General features: G+C 41.7%; 3 protein-coding genes across 4 annotated transcripts; 1 reads left to right on the top strand and 2 right to left on the bottom strand.

Annotated features, from left to right (window-relative positions):
* Window positions 1-632: 632 nt before the first annotated feature.
* On the bottom strand, window positions 633-15,799 carry rnf40 (ring finger protein 40). 2 transcript variants are annotated; one of them, XM_071926693.2, is made up of 20 exons: window positions 15,748-15,799; window positions 15,136-15,284; window positions 14,805-14,972; window positions 14,274-14,565; window positions 13,320-13,520; window positions 12,968-13,089; window positions 12,596-12,742; window positions 12,142-12,216; window positions 11,747-11,866; window positions 11,371-11,550; window positions 10,705-10,840; window positions 8,700-8,821; window positions 8,272-8,531; window positions 7,828-7,945; window positions 7,519-7,668; window positions 4,254-4,466; window positions 4,011-4,136; window positions 3,321-3,461; window positions 2,729-2,830; window positions 633-2,084 (listed from the first exon to the last, which is right to left on the bottom strand). In XM_071926693.2, the coding sequence occupies exons 2-20, from the start codon at window positions 15,274-15,276 to the stop codon at window positions 1,908-1,910; spliced, it is 2,991 nt and encodes a 996-aa protein (XP_071782794.1). In that variant the 5' UTR covers window positions 15,277-15,284; window positions 15,748-15,799; the 3' UTR covers window positions 633-1,907. The 2 variants fall into 2 exon arrangements, with proteins under 2 accessions (XP_071782794.1, XP_078146777.1); XM_078290651.1 differs by having other exon boundaries at window positions 15,136-15,281; window positions 15,748-15,767.
* A 260-nt stretch (window positions 15,800-16,059) lies between these two features.
* Window positions 16,060-20,703, top strand: phkg2 (phosphorylase kinase, gamma 2 (testis)). Its single transcript, XM_071926694.2, has 10 exons — window positions 16,060-16,234; window positions 16,539-16,650; window positions 17,244-17,419; window positions 17,527-17,581; window positions 18,032-18,097; window positions 18,201-18,364; window positions 18,504-18,594; window positions 18,741-18,894; window positions 19,450-19,575; window positions 19,728-20,703. Exons 2-10 carry the CDS (start codon window positions 16,556-16,558, stop codon window positions 19,971-19,973), a joined length of 1,173 nt encoding a protein of 390 aa, XP_071782795.1. The 5' UTR covers window positions 16,060-16,234; window positions 16,539-16,555; the 3' UTR covers window positions 19,974-20,703.
* Window positions 20,704-20,993: 290 nt separating this feature from the next.
* cfap119 (cilia and flagella associated protein 119) lies at window positions 20,994-23,665 on the bottom strand. Its single transcript, XM_071926813.1, has 9 exons — window positions 23,648-23,665; window positions 23,448-23,488; window positions 23,281-23,346; window positions 23,006-23,169; window positions 22,520-22,590; window positions 22,265-22,381; window positions 21,997-22,075; window positions 21,287-21,391; window positions 20,994-21,158 (listed from the first exon to the last, which is right to left on the bottom strand). Exons 1-9 carry the CDS (start codon window positions 23,663-23,665, stop codon window positions 21,004-21,006), a joined length of 816 nt encoding a protein of 271 aa, XP_071782914.1. The 3' UTR covers window positions 20,994-21,003.
* Window positions 23,666-25,023: the final 1,358 nt, after the last annotated feature.

Here is a 25,023-nt window from a genome sequence, read left to right as displayed (position 1 = left end):
GTAAAAGTGAAAGTTTAAATTGGATCGACTTTGTTAGATGCCGTTCAATCCATACACTTTATGTTATGTGGCCCCACCCTTGAGGTTTTTCACATTTCACTCGGGTTAGAGAGTCTGTGTAGTCTGGAGTTAATAGTGTTCTCATTGTTATTACCACGCCTGTCGACGTCATTCACGTCTCGCTGCCAAAAAACACAAGTCTCTGGCATGAGTCTGGGTCCCATACACAGAAGAGGAACAATAACTTCAGACTTGAGTCAAAAGACGACATTTAGACTATATAATATTTGCATTTTCAGACTAATGGGAAATTCTGCTCCGAGTAACAGAAAACCTTTATCTGTGTCCACTTCAGTGCTTTCTCTGCTCTGCCGCCCTGCACGCAGTGATAATGTTGCTTTTTTAAAAACTCACATTTGAATATTTAATGTCGCTGACGCAGGGTCGTGATATTAAAGTCTGGGGCAGGGTGGAGCCCGCTACACAAAAATGCAATAACAAAGCCAGTGGACGCATGCCTGAAGTGCAATCAGTTTGGCCGCTTTTCAACTTTTCTCTCGGCTACATAATGAAGACCAGCAGTAATTACACAACATCTGTGCTGCTTGGCACACAAATTATCACTATGCACAAAATGGAAACCGTTCTAATTTATTTATGACAGGTTATGCATGTCCATATGAGAAAACAACCACAGCCCACCTATCATGACCAACCTAAATATTCAGACATTTCTTCATCATTACATCAAAATCTCAAGTTTTCCCCAGTGCATGATGAGGATTTTGTGTTTTTTCACATCATAGACCCTCTTTTTCTGCAGCCTGGAAGCTTTTATGTGTGCTACATGGTGTGAACTGCCTTTCCCACAAGAGCTAACGTCAAACAGACGCTGCCCAAACTCTCATTAAAGAGCTCACATCATCAGAATGGAGGAAAAGGGGTTTCATTGGTTCAATTAAGACCGAACCGTGTTGTTAAACAGATGTTTTTCTACTTGGATGTCAGGGGTAACCTTTCGTAAAGTGGTCTAGGAGGACCTGGAGTAGCACAGCCCACTAAGGACACCCATATGAGCTGACTTTCCACTGGAGTGATTTCATCAGTAATGAGGCACTATAAGCTGCAGATGTTGTGTCAAACTCTCCAACAGGAACCATGGTAACAGGATGAACACACACTGAGGACTTTGCCCAAGGTGATCCAAACACTGCTGTATGTGCTGACCGGGTGCCAAACTAAGCTGTTGTCTCTTAGGCATTGTTAATACTACAACCTAAGCAAAGAAGTTAGAGAGGCTGTTGTTTTTTTTATGTAATACTAAAAAAAACATCTTTAGTTTTGTACATGCAGTCCACTCAGATTTGAAATGGATGGATGCTTGGAAGTTTGAGGGAAATTTCAGCTTCACTGGATTCACAGGATTTCCAAAACCAGCAGGACAAAATAATCCAAAGACCAACCATGTACCGGCGAAGTTCAACGTTTTTAAATACATTAAAAACTCGAAAGAATCTTTAAAAAAAAACATGGGCCCAGTTCATTAAAAGTAAAGATGTTTAACATTGGCAAGAACTGCAAAGACAAGACAGGAAAACAGTGCAGATCGTCAACATGTAAGAACATCACCGTGTGCACAAACAACTGCGTTTTATTAACTACAGCACAACACTCACTCAGTCAAGTCTCACTATCTGTTTGGTCACAAACTGAAGCACCAACTGGCAATGATGCGGTAAAACAAGTCTTTCCAAAGAGAGATTAAAATGGGAAAACACAAGCCTCTGATATCCCCGAAAACGTCTGCCTCTTTGAAAACATCCTCAGTTCCTTCGTCATTTCACTACTTTTCTCCCCTTTGGTTCCGTCTACTGTTCTCTTCTTTCTCTCCTGCGTCTCTACGTGAATTAGGTGATGTAGATGCGGTGGAAGTCGTTGGCTCCGAAGGCACAGTTGCACTTGGGGCACTTCCTCTGCCGGGTGTCATACCGCGTCTTCAGACATTCGTAGCAGAAGACGTGGAAACACTTGGTGAGCACCGTCTCCTTGTCTCGTGTGTTGCAGCAGGGGCAGCGCAGCTTGGCCTGGAGCGAGGGAGAAATACAGTTTATATGGGCCAAACAATGACTTGCTAACACTATTAATTACCTCTGTTTAGCGGATGGTAAAACAGTTAACGTTTAAAGATGCATTAAGTAAGATTTTTACAATCCCATAGCGCAAAATGACCATAATATATCTGCGCGGGATTGATAGGGCTGTTGATCAATACCAGTGGCTCAACGATTAGTTCGCAGTGTGCTGGGAATTCTGGCTTTCAAAAACTCACTTTCTGGCCCATACCCTCTGTTTTGGAAACACCCCCCCCCCCTTTGCATTTTTAACTGCTAAAAAAACACATTTCATTCTCAAGCCAAAAAACAAATGACAAAGCAGCATTATTTTGCACTGTGATATATCACTTCTTCACAAGACGTTTCTGTTTGATCTGCTCTGTTTATCTGTTTGATCTCCGCTCTCGTCTCATCTCTATTGTGAAACTGTGACTTTCATATTTCTGCCTGCAACGGTTAGTAGGCTGTGCCAGAAACCTGTCGATGTCGCAATTTCTTGGTCGCTGATTGAGGTCGAAGTCATAAATTACTTAATGCCCCTGTCTTATACAGATGTGAGTGCCTGAATATGCGATCCCTCCAATGGCACATAAACAATGTTTCCTTTCTCTCACCTTGTACTGGTTGATCTCCTCTTGCAGGATCTCATCGGCATCGGTGTAAACCTCGACCTTCTTCTGTTTCTCCAGCTTCCGTCTCAGTCTGGACAAATCCTCCTGGAAGGCAGAGAGAGAGTTAAAGCCACAACCTATTTTCAAACCCACTCACTCCTAATATGGTCTTCCCAATGACTTTCAATTAAATAAAGGACTCAAAATTGGCATGTTTTGGGGTAAGAAATGACACTGGTTAAAATCAGACATCATCTGAGTTTTTGCTCATGATATTGTCAAGAGAAATCACAGTGAAATCTTTCATTTCAAATATCAAAGTAAATATCCATCTTAAAATTTTCATCAGGATGTTAAGTGTTGATCCTGGGAGGGAGAGAGAGGTAAAGAGAACTGAGGCATATTGATGAATATGGGTGCTATATATTTTAGTACTTTCAAGGCCACCCAGTCATTTTCAAAACCTTTTAAGGCTTTATTTTAGTTTTCTGAAATCCACAAACCTTCAAGGATTTCAAGGGAGAACCCTGTTATAAGTTTGGTGAGAACTTGGGACTCTAATGAGCGATACCCCCAGGACCAAAATTCGACGTACCTGTGCTCGTTTAAGGTTGCCGCTCTCCCTCTCCCGGGCGGTGCGGTTTTCAGCCACGGAGACCTGGATCTCCTTAAGCTTGGCCTGGGTGTGCTCCAGCTGCACCTTCAGGTCCTCCGCCAGCTGGGCAGCCTCCACCGCCTGCAGCGGGGAAGGAACCGGACACACTCAATAAAAAAGTCATGTTGAAATTCCAGTGCGGTAACAGTGATTGTTTTATGTAGTAAACTGGAATAAATCTGAGCCATTTTGGTTCTATTCTTTGTGCTTCAACTGCTGAGATTTAGTACCGTGCATAGTGATAATCTGCGAGATTCTTGCTTTTCTTGATTTTGGTGAACCATTAGCAGTCATTGCTTTGGTGTTTTGCACTCAGTGTAGGCACTGGTCCAACATACTGTAATAATAAAAACACTCAATGTAGACTGCAGCTTGTTATATTTCTTCTTTTTCTTATATTTATTCCAGACAGACTGCTGTTGTTGCTTCTGTAAACACACATCACTTCCTGTGTAGCAGAGGATTTCTCCTGGGAAAGAGGGTCTTCCTCAGCAAATGTAAAAGCACTGAGTCACTATTGTATGGTATTTATTGGTAATAGAGAGTTGCAAAACGGACATTTATTTATATGAAAAAGCTGTGGTTTATTACTTTAAAGGTGATTATGATCGATGGCATTTCTCAACTCACCTTCCTCTTGTTGAGTTCTAGTGCTTGTGTCCGGACACCCAGCTCTTTCTCCAGAGCGGCTAGTGAACTCTGCAGGATGCCCTCTTTTTCCTCCAACTTCTGTACAACCAGCAGCTGTGCATCAACCTGGGGGAGGCAGCAACAGTAACCAGTCAGTGCTTGAGTACCCAGCCACAACAAAACTATTGATACTGTATTTCCAGATGAAAACAATATAAAGATGACTCCATCCAAGTCTTTCACCTGGGTTTTGAAGGTGAGAACCTGGTCAGCCAGCTCCTCCTTCTCCTCCTTCAGCAGCTTGTAGATCTGGTTGGATTTGATCCGCTCGCTCATCAGCTTGAAGTTGGCATCGTCCTTCTCCCTGAGCTGCTGCAGCAGCCGGCTGTTCTGCTCCTGCATGTCCTCGAAGGCCTGGCCGGTCACGTCCATCTCACTCAGCAGGGCTTCCTCCTCCTGGAATGACACACAGACGGCAGTGATGAAACGCAGTCATGTGCCTTTGTTGTTGCTTTTGGACACTTTAAGAAAGAGTGGGACCTGCTTTGATCACCATTTGTAGTCATTTATATACATGCTATAATGCTATGCATTTGAACAAAATTACATTTAGTAAGAAATCATTTTCCTGTCTTGTTTTTAGATAAAATTCCTGAAGTATGAAAAAAGTTGAATGTCCAGTGTTGATATTTCCTTATTTACAGATGCAAAAATCCAAAATAAAGTACTTTCAGAAGCTGAAAATCAAACAGTTACTACACAAACTTATTTCAAACAAAGGAACATGAGTTTGCACATGGTCAAAGAACTGTGTCCCTGCCAGCCACTCCCCCAAGGCCTTGGCCACCTGAGGCCATATAATATTCTCAGCCTTCCAGCAGGTGGAGAGAGTAACCTCACAACCATTAGTACACCCAGACAAATATGACTATTAGGCTCACCGATGTATCCAACTTTGAAACTGCGCTAGACAAGATTTAAATGTAAAAATACACCCGTCTTATCAGCCTAGATCACAGTGGGACTGCAAACAGAGAAGAGCATCCCATTAGTCTTATTTGAGACCTTGTAGAGTTGCTTTATTTGCCAAAATAAAATTTTGGCGTCGGGTATATTTATTCTGGCGTCTATACTTCAGTTCTAAATGAATCTCCTTGCATTCATCATTCTTAATTTATTTTTATTTTAGAGATGCAGTCAAGACAATACAAAAATATAGAAATACAGGAATAAAAACAAGAACACAGCTCCATTTGAGGGACTTGGGTGTCCTGCACTCCTGAAAAACCACATCTTTGTTATTTACTTTTTACGTCTTTAGTCCAATAGAAGCTTACAGGATGAAGAATCTTAATGTGCTCTGCGGCTCACGCTGCAGATGAGTTGTGTGAAGACAATGTGCTCCATATTAACTTGTTTTCCTCCCCAAGTCCGATAATAACCTCCTAAGCTCCACTGATATCAAATTCAAGGTGGCAGCAGGGTCAACAATTGAACGAATATCATCACGAAAAAGACATGCGTATTACATTATCTAGTGCGGGCGTATCCGCAATCCATGCAACTCAAATTATATCATTACAATGACATTACTCAATCAACATTTTGAGCCTAATCACATAATGTTTTTATAATGTCTCCTTGTCACGAGGGTCTCCTCTCGTAATCCCTTTGTTTGGTGAATTTCTAATCAAATTCCATAAGATTGTCTCAACTCTTGGAAAACATCTACAGGACGACGAGGTCAAGGAAATGATCAGTCAGCTCAGACCTGATGTGTGTCATCAATCTTCCGTTTACAATGATATTACAGGCGCTTGTATCATGTTAAATAAACCAAGGAACTCCATCGTTCTAGCTCCAGTTTGCTACGGGTTGCACACAGTTTTGCATGGGAAGAGACCTACCTGGGCAAGATTCAACAGTTAGAAAGTTTGTCTGGTAAATCCTCTCAAAAACCACTACTTATCCCATGCTCGATCACAATTCGTTTTTTTTTTTAAGGGGTCCGCTCTTTCAAACTTGGGAAAGAACAAACCATTCACCTTCTCTCATTTCATTCAGTTACGCCAGTTACTCCCGATTCACTGACCAACTTGCACATCACCGCCATGATAACAGCTTCCAAGTGCCTATAGATTTTGTATATATTTTACTGAAATCACAGACAGAAGTTACAGACAATGAGGTCAAAGCTATTAAAATAAAAAATAAAAAAAGATGATGAGCTGGAGGTACAAAAATTTTGCAAATGTGTTGCTACCAACAAAGACTGCATCTGGGATCTTAAAAGGCACTAAACATTGCAGGCAGACAACTTTGAACAGTAACCAGATGATTAGGTTCAAGTTCCAGGCCACAGCATAAGCTTTCATTTCCTCTTTGGTTGTCTAAGATTAGGAGCAGTTCGCTCTTAGGCCAATGTGATAGTTATTGTACTACTTTCATTCTTAACACAGATGGCCTATATATATATCAAGAGCTGCCCAAAGGTTTAGTTCATGCTTGAGTTCATGCTTTGTAGTCACTTTGCTTATTAGGTCTATTTGGTTAAGTATTTGTCATTGTCAGGCTTTTATCTTGTTTCTTGCAGTGCTGAAATGCTTAAAATGTTTAGGAAGTGAAACAGGTTAAAGTTTAATTCACACTTACGTCATATGTTACCGTCTTTGCACGTCATTTTGCTGTAATGACTTATGTTTTATACCATTATGACTGACAAAAGTAAATTAACAAATATTTTTTCACAATAGGCTACACCTTTCCGGCAAATTTTTAAATAGAGAATTGCTTGAAAAGAAATGCTCCCCCCCCCCCTCACTGGAGTTTCATTTCGTGTCACATCACTTAAAGGATAAGGCTGGTGTTTTTTAATGCATTGCTTACCGTCAACAAATCCTATGGAAAATAACAAAATCAGCAATGATTTTGTTTTGCCAACAAGTCTCGTCCATGTAGCCGGTGCCCAATGCAGCCATGTCCCAGCAGCCATAGAACTCCATTGTATTAAAAAAAATGGTTAAAAACACATCAAAGAGCCATGCCGTTGCTCTGGGCAACATATTTCATCATCGCGATGCACCGGGCCAGCCGACTTTTTCCTCAAACAACTTAATAAACCGGCTGTAAACACGTTTGCAATCTCAGGAAAGTAGTTCCGTAGCACCGAAAATAGTCCCCGACGTAATGAAGAATTTGTTCCCATTTGAATTTGATTTGGAAATAACTACAACAGCCTGACTTTTCGTGGTAACAGTTAGCGATTGTTAAAATGTAAACTATGTCTTTGTGAGCTGTATTTAAAGGTTTTTAGCTTACAATTGGAGCCAATGACTTCCGAGTTGACGGCTAAAAACGTTACGTGGGAAGTCAGAAAGTAACGGGAGTAGAGCGAACGCATTGTTGATTTTGTTATTTTCATAGGATTTGTTGACGGTAAGCGATGCATTAAAGAACACCGGCCTTATCCTTTAACATGCTCTGATATGGTTATGAGTGAGGGACACACCTGTTTAGTAGCAGCAAGTTTCTTCTGTAGATGATCAATTGTCTCCTCTGCCACTCTGATCTTCCTGAGGGCGTCTTCGTCAGCCAGCTTCTTGCTCTCCTTCCTCTCCCTCTCCTCAAGCTCTCGCACTCGCACCCTCAGCTCGTCCACCTGGGTGGGTCCAGATTAGAGACAGACGACTGTTAACGCATATAACTTCAGGTGTGAAAGTTTTCCTATTAGCAGCTCATGAACACCTTACTGTTATATGCCCAAAGGAATCATGTGAAGACATTTTTGAAGGATGTCTAATAGAGAAAGTGAACAAACCTCGGCTTTGGATTTGCGTTCAGCTGCCATGAGCTGGACTTTGTCCCTCTGCTCCTTTGGGGCAGACTTATACATGTCCAACAATAGCTTCATCTCTTTCTGGGACTCTTGGGCTTTCCTGAGAGGACGACATAGTTAGACGGGTTAGTGAGGACAAAGAAACTAGAATGACATGAAACAACATCATCAGTGTGATGAGTTGAGCGCTTCTAAACCCAGGTTCACACATTTGCTTAACGACATTGCTTCTAGCATTACAGATCAGCACCAGACGCTCACTTACAGAACAAAACAAAAAGCGACTAGCTACACAAAAACAGAACAGTATTGTATTTTTTGGCTGGCCTTGATAGTGTTGTGCTTCTGTGTGCAGCTTGTTTTTCAGTAACTTTTTCCACCAGCTATGATTTAAAATTCTGAATAGTTTAACAGAAGGGAACCTACTTGAGTTCCCCTCTGAGCATCTTCAGTGTGTCAGAGTCTTTTCTCTTCAGCTCCTCGCTGCGCTGCCTCTCTCTCTCTCGCTCCCTCTCTCGTTCTCTCTCAGCCTCCCGCTCTCTCTCCCGGGCCCGCTGCCTCTCCAGCTCCTTCCTCCTCTCCTCCTCCTCCTCCTGGTCCTCATCCTCCTCTTTCTTCACATCCATGCCGTCGCTCGTCGTCTCTTCCAGGATGAGAACCCCGGTGTCACCACTCTGGCACCGCAACTGTTGATAAAGCAAAAAACAAAATGTCACATCAAAAACGCTGATTAACAAAGTGACTAGCATCAGAGGAAACGTATACTACTATTGTTTCGGTATTGCTTAGGAACAGTTCTTTGCATCTCAATGTAACTGGTGATTACACATCACACTATGAATCGTATGGTCTACCTTGTTGATCTCCATCTGTGTTTCTCTCAGCTTCCTCTTGTAGCGCTGCACATCACCTTTCAGCTGGAGGTTGTGGTTCTGCAGACTGCTGATTAAGTGTCGCATCTCTCTGTTGATTGGTCCTGAGAGAGCAGAAAGAGAGCATGATGATCAGGCTGATAAAGAGGAGAGTCAACATGAGTTTTGTTTTTGGCGAACCCTAATCTGTGCTAAGAGAAGAACAATCAACAAGGGAAATGTGTCAACATGCTCGACATTAGCGATCATCAGATTCTGGACACAAAGAAAAATTTTAGAAAACATGAACAAACCGTATATTTATCCCCAGACCGGTAGTGACTGGAGGGAAGTGGCAGTATATGGTGGATACACCATCATATTTGCTTGCTCTTAGAATAACAATAAACCTAATTTATACTTTTTGAAACAATGTTACCAAGTGTTTTATGAAAAAATAACACAATAAATAAAAGCAAAGATAAACAATAAAATCTTGGACACTGATTAAAGCCACATGTGTGCTTTAAGATGAGATTTACAAGATAACAGATTTTGGCAGCCTATGCTCCAGACAAAACAGCCCAATGACCTTTGGTCTTTAGCCTAGATTATGAAATGGCCACTTGGCCAGGAAGGCCCCGCCTGAGGAGCTCAGACTATCCTATAGCACAAGAAGTCCAACCTGACAAAGCTATAAAAGTAATGAGTGAAATCTTAAATCAATTTCAAATGAATCAATGAAGCTAGGACAGATAACCTAAAATACAGGCAATAAGAACCCATGACGTCCAACTTTGTCAGTAAACTGCAGCATTTTGCACAGTCTAGAGCTGCCAGACTGGCAAACCAAGAGACAAGGACATTAGTCAAGGTAAGATGATAAAAAAACACATGTATAAATCTCTCAGAGTTGTTATTTTGCAATGTTCTAAAGTTGATAAAAACAAGTCTGAACCTGCTTATTAGTATGTTGCTCTAAGTCAAGAAATTATTCAAAGCCTAGATTCTTAGATACAAGCATGACGTACAGACTTAAAAGACCAAGTGTCAGCTGGATTTAGTAGCAGTTTTGTCCAAATTTAGTTGGATTAAGTTTTGGGACATCCAGTCCTCAACATCAGCTACGGGGTCATGCACTCACCCAATGAGAGCAACAGCTGAGTATCACCAGCATGGCAGTTAAAGGAGATGCTATGCTGACAACTAATGTGTACAAAAATCAGTATCGCCACAATGATCGAGCCTTGAAGTGCACCACACATAATGAAACAGAAGAGATATCATCACCCAAATGAAAGAAATGTTTGGGCAGGTTCCTTAATGCATCAATTTGAACAGCGTGATCAGTTGTGTCGAAGGCCGCACTTAGTTTAGGGTCAGAAGCACTGAATCTCACTAGAAGCACGATCCATAACCTGCATTCATCATTAGAATTCCCGAGAGGGGCAGATTCAGCACTGGGTTGAACTTGTCACCAAAAAAACAAACATACATACAAAGAAATGTTCACAATTATTTCATTTCCACCACCTGTAGGAGTTGTTTCAATAGTATATTCTCCAAAATTTTGGAGAGAAAAAGAAAACTTGGAACATTTCCTATCCCAAAATATAGACATAGAGAGCAAACTAGAGTCTATAGCTCCCACAGCCTCTATGAGGAATGCAGTGGGAATGATGGATGTTCTCATATGTCATACATTTATGAAGTCTGGACTAGGTTACAGCAGCAAGGCCAGCTTCTGTCAGAAATTAGGTTACCTATAAATAAATTCAACAACGGACATAGCCATCAAACATGTTTATAAAATACACAAAACATGATCCATAGACCACCCCTCACCCAGATTGACTGTGTGAAACTAAGAAGGTAAAGATGAAAGAGTGATCTGCCTATTCACCACTATACTCCACTGCGACAATCTATGCTATTGCACCACACAGCGGCATATTTTCCCTTCCTTTTTAATAGAGTGACTGATAGGAGGGTGTGTTTTGGACGGTACCTGCTTGCTCGTTGGCTGCCAGGTTCTGCTCAAACTCGATCCGCAGCATCTCGTACTCTTTGCGCACCTGGGCCAGTGTGTCCTCCAGCTGGATGACCTCAGTCCGCAGCTTCTTCTGAAGGGACAGCTCGTCACTCTGAACAGTTGAAGAGCAGTAAGGAATTGTTGAACATGTTCTCACTAATTCCCCTTTCACACTTACGGTCGACCTGCTTATTTCATGGGTCACTAGTCCAGTGTGCAAGGTGTCTACAAGTTCCGTCAAGTTAAATTTAAGACTTTTTAAGATCTTTTTAACGACAGTTAGAATGAAATATAAGGCCAGTTTCGCAAGTGAAATACAGGTGAAAATGAGAACTGTAAACTGCCAAGAAATATCTGCCAAGAAACTGCAACATTTCTAAGACCTCTAAAATGATTTTAAGGCTTATAAAGATTTGTCTACCTGTATTCAAGAACTTTTAAGGCCTTAAGTTTACATAATATAGTTTAAGGACCAGGTTTGAAGACCACTGCTTTAAATAGTTCTATCATAATATGAACGTAATATCTGCCGGTCTGCTTTTACTGAAACTGCTGAGAGCAGCAATATTCATCAGTGTTGAGTGTTCATGGGAATCTTCATGGGAATGCCTTCACACAAACACACCATCCTCTGAGAGTTACCTCCATGTGTTCAATCTGTCGGAGATGGGCGTTCTTGGCAGTGAGCAGGAGGGCCCGTGCCTCATCCAGCTGGGTCTTCACCCCTAGAGACTCATTGTACAGCAGGGAAAACTGGGACTGGAGGCACTTGTACTCTGGGGTTTCCTTCACAACCTCCTCTGGAATATTCCGCAGGTCCATCTGGGAAAGCAGGATGGAGATTGAGAGGACAGGTGAAGGTTGAGACATGGAAGTCTGATGCCACACTATAACACCAACTATAGATGAAAAGGACTTGTCTCAGGAAAATGTGATTGTGCCATTTAGAATATTGACAGACCACTACATGTATTGATAGCAATGCTTCTAATAGCCCATCCAGGGACTGCAGCATTACCTTGAGCTTCTCGCTCTCCCTCACAGCCTCCTGGAGCTCCAGCTGCAGTTTCTCCAGGTCTGCCATGCGGCTGTTTGCCAACTCCTGGTTTTGTTCCAACTCTGCATTCAGACTCTCAAACTAGGATGAAAACAAAGACAGTGTGCATACAGATGGCAAACAGGAGAAATTTGTCAAGTAAAAACCAATGTTTTGCCAGCACTGTATCCTTTTTCTCCAAGCATGATAATAACACTGTATGACTGTATTGGACAAAAATAATAAAGCATTCTAAGGTAAACACTCAAACTTTTACAGCTATGATGTGAAATCCAGTTGGATAAATTAGGTATATGTTATAAAAAATAAGTTATGAACATTGCATGCAAAAAAAAAGACTACCTATGAATCCTTACCTTCTGAATGTTCAGCGTGATCTGGCCTCCAGGTAGCCCACCTGAGCTGCCAGTGCTGTTGTACCCAGAGTTTAGCTGGAGACCACAGACAACAGAACCAGAAGTAAAAGACAATAGAATGGTCATAAAATGAAAAAACAAGAAAGGACAACAGCACAAAAGCAGACAGCACACCCACATCTATCCCATAAATCATGTTATTCAGATATTGCTTGTTTTGCTGACATTTGGATAGCTGACGTAAACAATAAAACTCTATCAACAGACACATAGACAGAAGGATATGCATTAATAGCAACAGCTGGCTTGACACGCTCAGGTGCTTACGGCCTTATCGTTATCCACTGATGTGTAAGAGAGAAACAACAGCGATAACACAGAGTCGGGTGTGTAAGCCTCATGGACAGATAGACACACACACAACAGAAACACACAGATCCATATCCAAACACACCTGCTCCAGGGCTTCAGCTAGATGTTTGTTGAGCTTTTGTTCCCTCTTGCGGAGTTTCTCAATGTCCCACTGCAGGTCCTCCACGGTCGTCTCCATCTCAGACACCTTGGTCTCAGAGCTGGTCACCTTGTCCACTAACTCATTGTACTGAGAGGAAGACAAGATATGACAGTAGCTGTTTAATCAGTGACAAGTGAATAAGGTTGAAAGAAAAGAAGTGGAAGACAGCTGCATTGATATGGAAGAAGGATTTATTTCAGGGTGGACGATGGAAACTTCTCCATTTCTACAATTTTTCTCATTCACACTCTCATACACACAAATATTCACCATAAACACTGACACCCATGCACTGTGCCAAGGACAACCTACCTCCATGGACATCTTGTGGTGTCTGCCCTGCAGGAAGGAGGCCAGGTCTTGCAGTCGACCGTTCTCCTCCAGCAGAGTGCGGTTCAGAGTGATGATGTCAGACTGGCTATCGTCCTCATACACTGTCGATGAATATCAGATTAGTAGTACCCAATCAGTGGGGAGCTTATGGGTGCCTCAAAAACACTGCTCACATTTATGCCACAGACATGCGAGCACCAATGTTCACATATGAAATAAGTAGTGAGTACAACTGGTTTTAATGTGGGATAAACAATGTATGAATGTCATGTACAGTATGTAATATCACGTAATCATGTATGAATGTGTCAATCACAGTCTCCATAGTTACCTGCAGCCTGGACGTGGTTGCAGAGCTCATCGATGCGGCTGTGCAGCCTGTCGAACACACAGACCAGGCAGGCAATGGCTTCTTTGCTGAACTGCATGCGGTCCTGCAGCTGCAGAGTGAGCTCCTCCTCACTGCTGTGGTCCAGCGTGGCCAGGAAGGCCTTGGCATTCTCACTCAGGGGAGGAGGTGGCGGCGATGAATCTGCACAGCAGGAGGGTTGCAATCAGGTTAGAATAATGAAGGCAGGTAATAATGGGATGAAAGCATTAAAACCCAAGTCTTTATCAGAAATAAACAGGAGTTGTGTGTCCCAAAAAAACATGAAATCCTGGAAAGACAAATTAGTGGAGCTGGTGCAGATAAGTGACAGAATAAGCTGGCAAAGACAGACCGTTTGGCAAAGTCCCAAGTCATTTAAAACATGTAGCAGTGTACTCAGTAAATATAGATACAGGGGATTGTGATATTGCTCTGAAACTAGGCTATGTTATGGCCCTAAGTCTGAAACAGCCTTGGGCGAAATCGAACTGCTGTCAAACTCAGCGCTGTAAGAAAATGTCTGTATACTCGCTGCAACTTGAGGTCTGTTCGTTTAATGACACTCCACACCAGATGTAGTCTTTATAGTCCCTGCTTGTGGGGTCATATAAGTGCACATATCCTCCCACAACTTCAGCAAGTCTAGCCTCAAACTGATTCATCTTGGAAATGAGGAGAGAAAAGAGGGACGCAACGTAAACAAAGGCAATGAACTGGAAACATGCAGCCCAAAGGACACACGTAAAAAAGGCAAATCAATTTGATAGTGCACTGCTATATTGGGGTAATGTGTCTGAAAACTGACTGATTGTCTGACTAATCTGAATTTGTGTCCTGATGCCCAAATTTTGCACCATGGGAAAAAGTTCCTCAGGATTTTAGCAGATAAGCTTTGACAGTAAAAATCCTCCTTACCCGTTGTTGATCCCTGTGGCGGCTCTTTGGGTGTCAACGACTCTTCCAACCCATCAGGAGGAGGGGGCTGCTGCTTCTCCTGCTGCTCCTCCTGCTGCTCTGCCTGCTCCTCCTCATTCTGTGCCTCTGGGAGTGGAGGTGGAGGCAAGGCAGGGGCTGGCGGGGGTGGAATCACCCCGTCTTCCTCCATCGGGGCAGGGTCAGGGAGAGGGACAGAGGGAGGGTCAGGGGCGGCCGTCGCTGGAGCGTCGGGCTCGATGCGTTGGCGCAGAATGTGAACATTCTCATCCAACTGCAAGTTAGAGACAAAAAGATTGAAATGAGTGTTAACTCTTTGGACAAAACATTACAGTGGAGTTATATTTTGTACAGCCTCAGCATCACTCGTATGTAATTCACAATACTGGGTCCTGAACACTGAATACAGCGCTATCTATTGCATTCTGTGAGATCTTTTAACAGGAATTACAATGATACATCTACAGACTAACTTATCACTGTGCAAGACATTGTTCTGTGTGTTAGAAGCACCTGCGACCAGTAGCGGTTGACAATCAGCAGGGTGGTGTCGTCAGTGGCTTGTCTTTTCTCCAGCTTCTCAATTTTCTCTCGCAGCTCATCCTCCATAGCCTGCCTCTGCTCCAAGCGCTCACACAGCTTCTTGTTCTTGAACTGGATCACCTTCATGTCCATTTCCTCCTGCAAGACAAAGCATTGGATAGATACAGACATGAAGACACCGGAAATCAAAGATCTTGAATGTTTTACTGAAATTGACTTGATATAGATAGATCTTTGTTGAGATACTTGTAAGTGGGCTGGTGAGGATAACAAGTCTCTTGAACTAGAGACGCTGACTAACCGTTGAAGAGACTCCCCCTATGCGTATGGGCTCAATGAGAGTGGTGGTGGTCTTCTCTTCTTTTTTGCTCTTCTTCTCAGGTGGGCCAGGGGGACTGTCCCCTCCTGAGGGCCGCTTCCCTCCCCCAGCACCCGACATCATTACTTCTGCTGTGAAAGATCAAGAGGAAATGAAATCTTGGCGTTAGAAACGTTGAAAACAAAAACAAAGAATACTGGAGAACTCATTCATTTGATGACGGTGAAGATCAGCAACGGAATTAGCTTATATTGCAGGCTCAGAAACAGATTTAACAGACTCATAACACTGATCTCCTCTTCGTCAATATTAAGTTATATGTTCCTGAACTGTTAGGTCGACTGCTGTTATATGGGCCACCGTCTGGAAAGCTAACAATCACCGTTTATTTTATACGTTCAGCTCACGTTAGCAAGCTCGCTAACCGAGCTATGCTAATTTTGCGAACTGGCTAGCTAAACTGCGCTGGTTGATTACTGCATTGAATGATTGGTCGGCAGTTTATTTCAGTAGCTATCACATACATATGTGAGGTATCTTTACAGCAACTCTATGCAGAATTATATTGACTATTTTCTGACATATATTACAAACCTTCACGAGCAGCAATTGAAATCGTAAAACATCCAGAAGCTACAGGAGATGACGAAATTGCACTTCCGGTAACTAAAAAATAGGATTATTTTCAGTCAAGAATATGAAGAGAAATAAACACAAATACATTGTGTTTATTGGAAAATCTTGAAATTTATATATATATATTTATAATAATTAAATATTCCTGAAACTACAGTAAAAAAAAAAAAAAAAAAACGCAAACCGACATCTTGCATGTTCCACTCCGTCCTCGCGGAGGCAGTGCTGTTACACTCGGTAAAAAAAACAAGTTTCAAGGAATGTGACGACTAGAATGTAAACAATTCAGGTGCTACTGCTAACATTATCTGGATAGAATCAACGTCGGCTCGCATACGGTTATGGCTTCTCGTTAGCTTCCTCGGACTGTGGATGGCATTATTAGTTTGATCGCTCATTCGGTTTCCTCTAGTCTCGTTTATTTTGTCGTTTGATTGCATACATGGTAAGTAATTTCCGGGGTACGGACAGTGAACCTGCTAAGCCAAGGCCAAAGCAAAGACACCGCTAACTAGCAAGTCGGTTAAGAGACGTTTCTAACTGTCAGTAGAGAACGAGACCTTTGAAATCCTTCTAACCAGAATCAAATCGTACAGATGCATGCAAAAACTTGCTAGTGACTCTGAGTAGATATGTAGATCAACATGATTATTCTACAGGGCTTCCTCTTACCCACCTTAAAAAACATGCAGCACTATTATAAAGTCGGTCATTTCATTGACAGTTGTCACTGTTTGTTGTTGTTATAGATTCATAATTTGTCATCATGACCAAAGACATAGTTGTTGGAGACGAGCTGCCAGACTGGGTGGGGGCCAAAGAGTTTTACCAGAAGTATGATCCTAAAGAGGTGATTGGCAGGTGAGTCCAGTAAAGAAACATAAACATCAATTTAACTTTGTGTGGTGAAAGCAGAGGTGGGGATTCAAGTCACATGACTTGGACTCGAGTCAGACTCAAGTTAGTTGCTTGAGACTTGACTTGACTTTGGTTCTGGTGACTTGGGACTTGACTTTGACTTGTACTTGACTTTAAAATGTTTCTAAAGTCTTGACAAAAGATCTTGTGTTTGTGTAAATGAATTCGATTGAAAGGTACGACATTTGTTCCACCAGATAATTGAATTTAAATTTTGTTTTTGAATTCTGAATTTGTATGGAATGATTGAGTTTATTGAACTTGAAACTGATCACAGAAATCAAACTCATGATGCACTTACCACGTTTTTATCCTATTAAAACGATGTTGCACTGAAAAGTCCTAGATATTTTGTTTTAAGATATTGAATTGATACTGGACTCTTGATTTGTTCTGACTTGACTTGGTTTTCTACATAGACTTGAGACTTGACTTGAGACTTGTGCCCCAAGACTGGTGACTGACTTGGGACTTGATCAAAGTGGACTTGGTCACACCTGTGAAACCCATGCTGTGTTCCTGGTGGTGTGTGTCAGGGGTGTGAGCAGTGTGGTGCGCAGGTGTGTGCGCAGACACACAGGACAGGAGCTGGCGGTGAAGATCATTGAAATCACAGCGGAGAAGATGACGGTCCAGCAGCTGGAGGAGGTGAAAACCTCCACGCTGAAGGAGATCCAAGTCCTCAACACGGTGAAGGGACACTCCTCCATTAGTACGTTGGTATTCTCTATTCTCCTTTGGTCCGCAAGACGCTTTGATTTGTATGTCATGAGGAATTCAATATCACTGAAACGGTTTCATTTGTCTTTTATCCCCTAGTCACTCTCATTGATTCCTATGAGTCGACAACTTTCATATTTTTGGTGTTTGACCTGTGAGTATGAAGACAAATAAGTCGTTCAACAGAAAGGTTAATATTTGTTAAATATTTCACGAAGAGAGATAGATCATGGCCTCTAGTACTGGAACATGAAAAATGTAAAAACCAAAAAAAATGGCCATTCTCAAAGATGGAGGCACACTGTTTGCAGTGAAAGATATTAAAAAGCCTTTATTATATTGGCTTCCCACCAGTGCTTTTCGGCTTACATGCCTTCATCAGGGTGCGCCTTGGTATTATTGTTCACATTTTTACTTTTTGCATGTTCAAGTACTAGAGGCCATGATGTATCTCTCTTCATGATCTAACTCCAAGAACACCTTTTTTTGCCACCAGCAACTTCACGTTTTATGGACAGTGCAGCCGTCTTTGTATCTTCTCTTCTCTTTATGAAATCTTTGTTGCATCTGTACGATCACTCAGTGTCGCTGTTTTCCTTTTCAGCATGAGGAGAGGAGAGCTATTTGACTACCTCACAGAAAAGGTTACTCTGAGTGAAAAGGAGACTAGGTGAGGATGAACACAAGGGAAAGTCTCGCTACAGTCAGTGTCGCTGTCTGAAACTGATGAACACTTAACTCATGCCTTATTAAAACATCTGTTTGTTCTGCAGGAGCATGGTGCGAGCTCTGCTGGAGGCCGTCCAGTACCTCCACTCCCTCAACATCGTCCACCGGGACCTGAAACCCGAGAACGTTCTGCTGGACGACCAGGGACACATCAAGCTGTCCGACTTTGGTTTCTCTGTCCAGCTGCAGCCTGAGGAGAGTCTCAGAGGTGATCTGAAACCAAACACATGACTGTAGATCAATATTAGAGTTTTGTGGATCCACTCCATCATGTGAAGGATTTAGTTTTCATCTGTGGAGGCAGAAGTCAAACTTATTTGATTTTGTCTTTTGTTATGATAAATTAGAGCTTTGTGGGACGCCTGGTTATTTGGCTCCTGAGATACTGAAATGCTCGATGGATGAGATGCACCCAGGCTACGGGAAAGAGGTTGATCTGTAAGTTTGTTTTTATTTTGTCATGCCTTTGTCAGTAACATTTATCTCAATATTTGAATGCTAGATTCACAAATCATATTCATGTGCGTTGTGCTCGATCTTATTTCTAATTCTTGCTTAATGTTTTTCATGTACCTGTTGCTAAGCTGGGCCTGTGGAGTGATCCTCTTCACCTTACTGGCCGGCTCTCCGCCGTTCTGGCATCGCAAACAGATGCTGATGCTCAGGATGATCATGGAGGGTCGCTATCAGTTCAGCTCCCCAGAGTGGGATGACCGGTCCGACACTGTCAAAGACCTGGTAAGACCATATTCTGTCAACTTTGATTCCTGTTTAAGCCTACAGTTGAAGTCCAGATGGCGTGTTGGTGCCACAGTGAACTACATAGCATTTTACTATTTGACAAACTTAGTTGTTTCATATAGTTGAAGATATTCATTATTAAATTCATACTGGTGATGAGTAGTTCATACCAATGTTAGAATGCCCTAATGGCAAGTTTCTCAAATAGATAAAAATGACAGTTCTCTAACTTATCCAGTTTCTCAAACTTCTCACCTGAATGTTCATTAAGTTGACAAAAGACTGGATGAAATCTTCATCCACTTTCTCCTTTTCTAGGTTGTTTGTTTAGTCAATGAGACCAGTGTGTGGACAGCTCTAAGTCCCATCATCATTGTTCAGTATATCATTGTTTTTAGTTGTTCAGTGTTTGCACTAGACCTAATTGTCAAAGCCTGTGGGTGTTTTCAGTACCAAGAACAAGCTACAATGCAATATTTGTATCTCCAAAATGGTATATAGTATAACAAACAGTTCTGTTAATTTTTTCCAATAATTCTCCGTGCTGCTCAGATATCCAGGCTGCTGGTGGTGGACCCAGCTCTCCGTCTCAATGCTGAGCAAGCCTTGGCCCATCCCTTCTTCAGGCAGTACCAGAAGGAGAACGTGCGGCTCTTCAGTCCTAGAAAGTCATTTAGGGTGAGCCGTAATGCTAACTGCTTCATTTTGGTCAACTGTTGCCATTTTATTGAATTAAGGCCGACTGTCCGAAAGAATGGGTATATTACAGTATGTGTTCATGAAGCAAAAAATGTCCTTTCCCTCACTGTAAATGTCTGGTTCCTCCCCAGGTGCTGATAGTGAGTGTTCTGGCCTGTATTAGGATGTACAGTCGTTACCGCAGGGCCCGGCCGCTGACCCGGGAGGTGCTGGCCAGAGATCCTTACTCCCTCCGCGGCGTCCGCAAACTCATCGACGGCTGCGCCTTCCGCATCTACGGACACTGGGTGAAGAAGGGCGAGCAGCAGAACCGGGCCGCTCTCTTCCAGAACACAGCTAAAATCATGCTGCTGGACCTGGAGGACTTTGAAACTTAAAGGTCAACCTCATTTCTAACTGCATTGGTTTTTATGTCGTTTGAATAATGTTACCATGTGCATGTGCTGCCGTTCCGTCGCTGTATGTCTGGTCAAATCGTTGTGTTTACTGCAGATTAATGTACAAGATGAGGAATTCAGGGACCAGGACATTTGTATGCCTTAGCGTGCACAACGGCTCTGTTATTTATAGATAAGGTGCACGACTTCATATTCCATATCTGCCTTTTGATCTGAATTGGTGGGTCAAAGATTTCATTCACGATTCTTCAAGTCAGGTCATAACAGTTGCAGAAAACAATATTTGCAGCGCCACTTTAATGCAGTACTGAACACAATGCACAATCTGCTGATAAAACACATGGCATTAAGGTGTATTATGTATATTAAGGATTTTATTAACTGTTGATCATCAGTTATAACTGAGGAGAGCATGGATTTCTAAGCATCGTGTGGCTGAAGTTGATATTAATGCACTGTAACTAATTATTTAATAATTACATGTACATATAATAAGACTCGGTTTTCAAGAAGATAGGCCATATTAAACATTAAGTGTTACTAATCAATATCAGTGGACTCAATCAAGAATGTAAAGACACATCTGAAACATTCAGGTACAGTATTGGAAGGTGTTTGGTAGAAAATCCTTCTTGCTGCCATTGCATGCCGACATTCCTTAGTAGGAAACCCACTTAGAGAAACTGTGAAGACTGTTTACGACTGTATTTCCTATTATAACTAACCGATAGCATTCCCTACTCAACTCCCTCTTCAGTTTACTAAGTGCTGCTTTTCCTGAAAGAACCTGCCTCTATGCCTGAGAAATGTACAATAATTGTACACATGAAGAAAAGAAGTTTTATTAATGATAATAATAAAAAAAATTGAGTTTGAGTTTTCTCATGTTGTGTGAGTGCTTATGCTTTGACAGAGTGGATGGCTGATGGCATTGCAGCAAATGAACACTTTGAAATGACAAACACTATAAAACAGAAAACAGAGCTTTATATAAGTCAAGTGTTTTCCATTATTTTTTGCCCTGGAGATTGGGCTGTATGGAAGCTAGTGTGATATTGAGCTGATCTGCACTTTCTTTCAGTCGCTGCTCTAGTTGGCCAAACACAAGCATCATCTCCTCTCTGAATTCCTGCTGTATCATTGCCTTCAGCTCTGATTTGGAACCTGAAAGACAAGAAACAAAGCAGTTACAATTACCACTTGGGTTGCATGAGTAACAACAGAAGGCGTTTTGATGTAGAAAGTTATTTCTGCACAATTACTTTCGTCCCTGGTATGATTTGGGAGCCTACCCAGTGTGGCTCCTTCTGGCTCTGTGGTCAATGTTTCCTGTGTTTCAGGAAACTGGTCTTTCTCTTGTGCTGCTTCTGATTCGTTTTCCATCACCTTTTCGACATCTGGTGCAAGAAAGAAAAGAAATGTGCTTAAAATATTCTCCAAGTATTAAGACTCTGAGTGGTTCAAAAGTATCAGTGGATAAAGGTCATCTGTGTCTGCTGACCTAAAATAGAACAAATATGATTCAGTGCAGATGCGGATGCAGAAGGTCATTTCATAACAGAGTCATCGCAGGTCCTTAAAAAGTATGAAAAAGTCTTACAACAAATTATCTAAATTAAAGGCCTTAAAAGGTATTAAAATGTCTTATATACAGTTATTAGAGATCTTATTCTTCTCACCATGTAATGACAGGTTTCTTTGTGCTGCATGTCTACTCTTACATTAATACAGAACAGGATTAATAGTACAATCTGCATCCTATCTGCTTTACTAAACACAGTTGGACTTCATGTCCCTCAACATTTAATTTCCTGTTGTCCTTTTCCTCACACTGCCTATTTATAGTTTCAGAACATTCATTCACTTTGTTCAAGCCTGTGGAAATAGGCTGGTTTTGCCAGCTTTGTTTCTTCATTTGTTTTTAAATTGGTATTAAATTCAATTCCAGGTAGCATTAAAAAAGGTTTTACAACCTGCAGATACCCTGTAACAATACTAATACCTGGAACAGCAGAGTCTTCAATGGTAGGATCATCTTCCTCTGGCATCCCAGAGTAAGACAGAGACAGATCAAGTTGTACCTAATGAAATGAAGAAAAGAGAAACTCTGGAAGCTCTTCACTATTACTCTCGCCTGGTGCATTTTGATGGTAGTGAAGTGAAAAGAAGTTTAAAAAAAAAAAGAATGATGGCAGAGCTTTGCAATGCAAACTTTTCTTACTCAAAACAACATGTTTATGTGTAGAGTAATAAAAATGTCCCATCACTACCTGCGGAGTGAAAATATATTTGTAGAGGTTGTAGTGTCTGATATAGGTGTTGTGGATGTACTTTAAGATATGGGTCACTTCCTCAGAGCTGAACAGGTTGATACTGAAGGGCGGCCGCTGCAGCAGACAGGACAGAGGAACATCAAGATCAAAAGCAGGAAGGCTTAAAAGATTACATATACAGAAATTATTGGGTGTTAAAATAATATTATAAATAAGTTGAAAATGAAAACAGTCTGCTGTTGGTTTACGCACCCTGACTGAGTGACAGAGCAGGAGCTCGCTGCAGTATTCAAAACACTGTTCCATGTTGTTGAGGGAGGTTTCTGTGAGGGATGAGTTTCAAACACAAACATCCCACATGAGATTAAAGAGCATTTAAATCACATCACCTATGAATGTGAAGGGCTGAGCCTTTACTGTAAGATTACTATTTTTTAGCTACTGATTTAGTTGAATAGACAAACTTGTAATATTTTCCCAGCAGCAGAGTTAAATATTAGTATATTAATATCAACTACCTCTACTATCTGCTTAGTTGAGCAACTGACTATTTTGCAACACAGACTTGTTCCTTATCCCCTGGCTGCATGAAACCACTGCATAAAGAAAGACTGTCCATTGTTGTAAAAGCCTTTCCTGGAATCAGCCACTTTTTCTTTTTTTTTTTGGACGCCGTCTTGGTTCAAAGCCTGCCAGCTCCACAGCAGTGAGACGCTCCAGTGACATTACCTCACTCACCTGTGTTAGCCTGGTGGACGCACTTGATGATGGACAGGAGAGCAGAGGTTTGCTCTCTGTTGAAGCTGCTCTCTCTGCAGAACAGCACAGTCTGCACATACAACTCCAGCTGAACTCCTCTCCTCGGCTCAGGAGTGTCAACACGAAATACACTGCATAAAGCACTATCACAGAGGAGAGAGAGAGAGAGAGAGTGAGAAAAAAGAGACAGAAAATCATGTGTGTCTGTGTGAAAATGGATGGATGTAATTCTAGTCATTAATTAGGTTAGAAACCTCTCCAACTCGGGAATGGACTGGATTTTGTCGATTTCCTCCATGTCACTGTAGCTTACATCTGTCCTGAAGACACACAGTGGAGAGGTTCAGAGTTAAAGATGACATGAAGTCTTGCAAACAGTAGATAAAGTCAAAATTAACATATGGATCGATCTGGTTCTTACCATAGCATCACCTTAGGTTTCAGGGAGTGTGGCAATGGTACCTACAGAACAAAACAAAGCATTAGACAAATATTGGATGTTGGATCTAGCATTAACGTTAGCTTGCTGTCAATCTTTAACTAGTTAAAACTCAGCAGATTACATTAAACTAGCAAACCCGTCAGCTAAAATATTTCAGCTGTGGTCAGACTGTAACTTACCTTTATTTTCGCATCCATTTTCTTTGGCCAAATCGTAGCTACACTTCTAACTATATAAACTCTAGATGTGACAGTTGATTAAAAAAAATAGTAGTGCAATTTCGTAGTTAACAAAGACATAAGTTATCCATTGCTTGGTTGCCAAAAAGTTTTTGGCTGCGACCCAAAGAGCCTCCAGTGAAGCAGATCAGTGGATCAGCTGTTTACCTTGCTCTGTATCCTAGCAACAACATTTCCACTCTTTCTTTCTTCTTCCGGTGTCGCACTTCACTGCAGAATCTGTTCGCTTCGTTCTCCCCAGAACCAAAAAACTGCTCTCTCTTCACTGGAGGAAACTACTAAAATAATGCAGGTATTCGATGATTTAGGGAAATCATTCAGACTTTTAACTGTATGAAAATCTATTATGAGATACTTTTTCAATCAACAGTCTAGGCCTGTTGATCAATTTTTAAATCTCTGATCCCATCCAAAGTAATGAATCTGTTTTGCATGTTGCTCTTGTGCAATAAGTGATGTGTGCATTGAAGTGGGCTGCAGAGGATTCACAGGCCCTCATCTCCTGGGCTTATGCACAACAGGAGGGGAAGGAACACATGGACACAAGTACAGGACCTGATCAGCCCAAACTGGGTGTGTGATGAAAGACCTGAAACGACCAGTGAGCCCAGGTTACATCACTAATGTGTCCAAGTGCATCAGAAGATATGTGTATAAATATGACAGCATGGAAGATTATCAGCTATTTATAAGCTATTTATGTAAATAGACATCCTTGGTAACACAACTCTGGTCATCAATCTTGCAAACAAATCATCAATGCATCGAACGGAATGAAACAAAAACCACAAAAAGACACAAAAATGAATAAAGAAAAGTTAATTTCAATGCTCTCGCGCCAGCTCCCGTCTCCATGGCAACGGTTATACAAGCCAGATTGTTCCACTAACGCTACATGCAACGTCTGTTTTTGGTAGCTACTAATATTTTGTGATATTTGAGTAGTTTTATTGGTATTTTAGGCGATACATTTTGGGTGAATTTATTTTACTCCTTTCTGGTAATTAAAGGATACACAATTCGGCACAACCTTCATGGAAGTTTTAGGGTTTTTTAGGGTCATTTGTATCTTTCCAGTGCCAGTCTTAGCGATTGCGCTGGCCTCGGTGCTTGATTGTTTATGCCTGGGGAAACTGTAAGAAAGACGTAGCCCGCTCACTTGTAGTAGGCCTAAATAATCTAAACTTTGACTGACAGGAGCAGGGCAGCATCTTTCTGCGTCTCCTTTACCTCTTTTCAGCTGTAGGTTACTGTATAAACGTATGATAGAAAGTCTGCATTACATGGCCTTATTTGTAGTTTCTTGCCTGCCTGAG

This window comes from Centroberyx gerrardi, chromosome 20, assembly GCF_048128805.1.
Source record: "Centroberyx gerrardi isolate f3 chromosome 20, fCenGer3.hap1.cur.20231027, whole genome shotgun sequence".
NCBI classification, from domain to species: domain Eukaryota; kingdom Metazoa; phylum Chordata; class Actinopteri; order Beryciformes; family Berycidae; genus Centroberyx; species Centroberyx gerrardi.
The sequence above is the reverse complement of the archived record's forward strand: the minus strand, read 5'-3'. Positions and strand labels throughout refer to the sequence as shown.

Coding starts and splice junctions, on each gene's coding strand:
- rnf40 (XM_071926693.2), bottom strand. CDS start 15,276: ATGATGTCGGGTGCTGGGGGAGGGAAGCGGCCCTCAGGAGGGGACAGT. Junction 8,532..8,699: donor CACAGATGGAGATCAACAAG/GTAGACCATACG, acceptor CTTTATCAACAG/TTGCGGTGCCAGAGTGGTGA. Junction 7,946..8,271: donor ATGCTCAGAGGGGAACTCAA/GTAGGTTCCCTT, acceptor TCGTCCTCTCAG/GAAAGCCCAAGAGTCCCAGA.
- phkg2 (XM_071926694.2), top strand. CDS start 16,556: ATGACCAAAGACATAGTTGTTGGAGACGAGCTGCCAGACTGGGTGGGG. Junction 17,582..18,031: donor ATATTTTTGGTGTTTGACCT/GTGAGTATGAAG, acceptor TTTCCTTTTCAG/CATGAGGAGAGGAGAGCTAT. Junction 18,895..19,449: donor CCGACACTGTCAAAGACCTG/GTAAGACCATAT, acceptor CGTGCTGCTCAG/ATATCCAGGCTGCTGGTGGT.
- cfap119 (XM_071926813.1), bottom strand. Junction 22,591..23,005: donor CGTCCACCAGGCTAACACAG/GTGAGTGAGGTA, acceptor CATCCCTCACAG/AAACCTCCCTCAACAACATG. Junction 21,392..21,996: donor TGAAGACTCTGCTGTTCCAG/GTATTAGTATTG, acceptor TTCTTGCACCAG/ATGTCGAAAAGGTGATGGAA.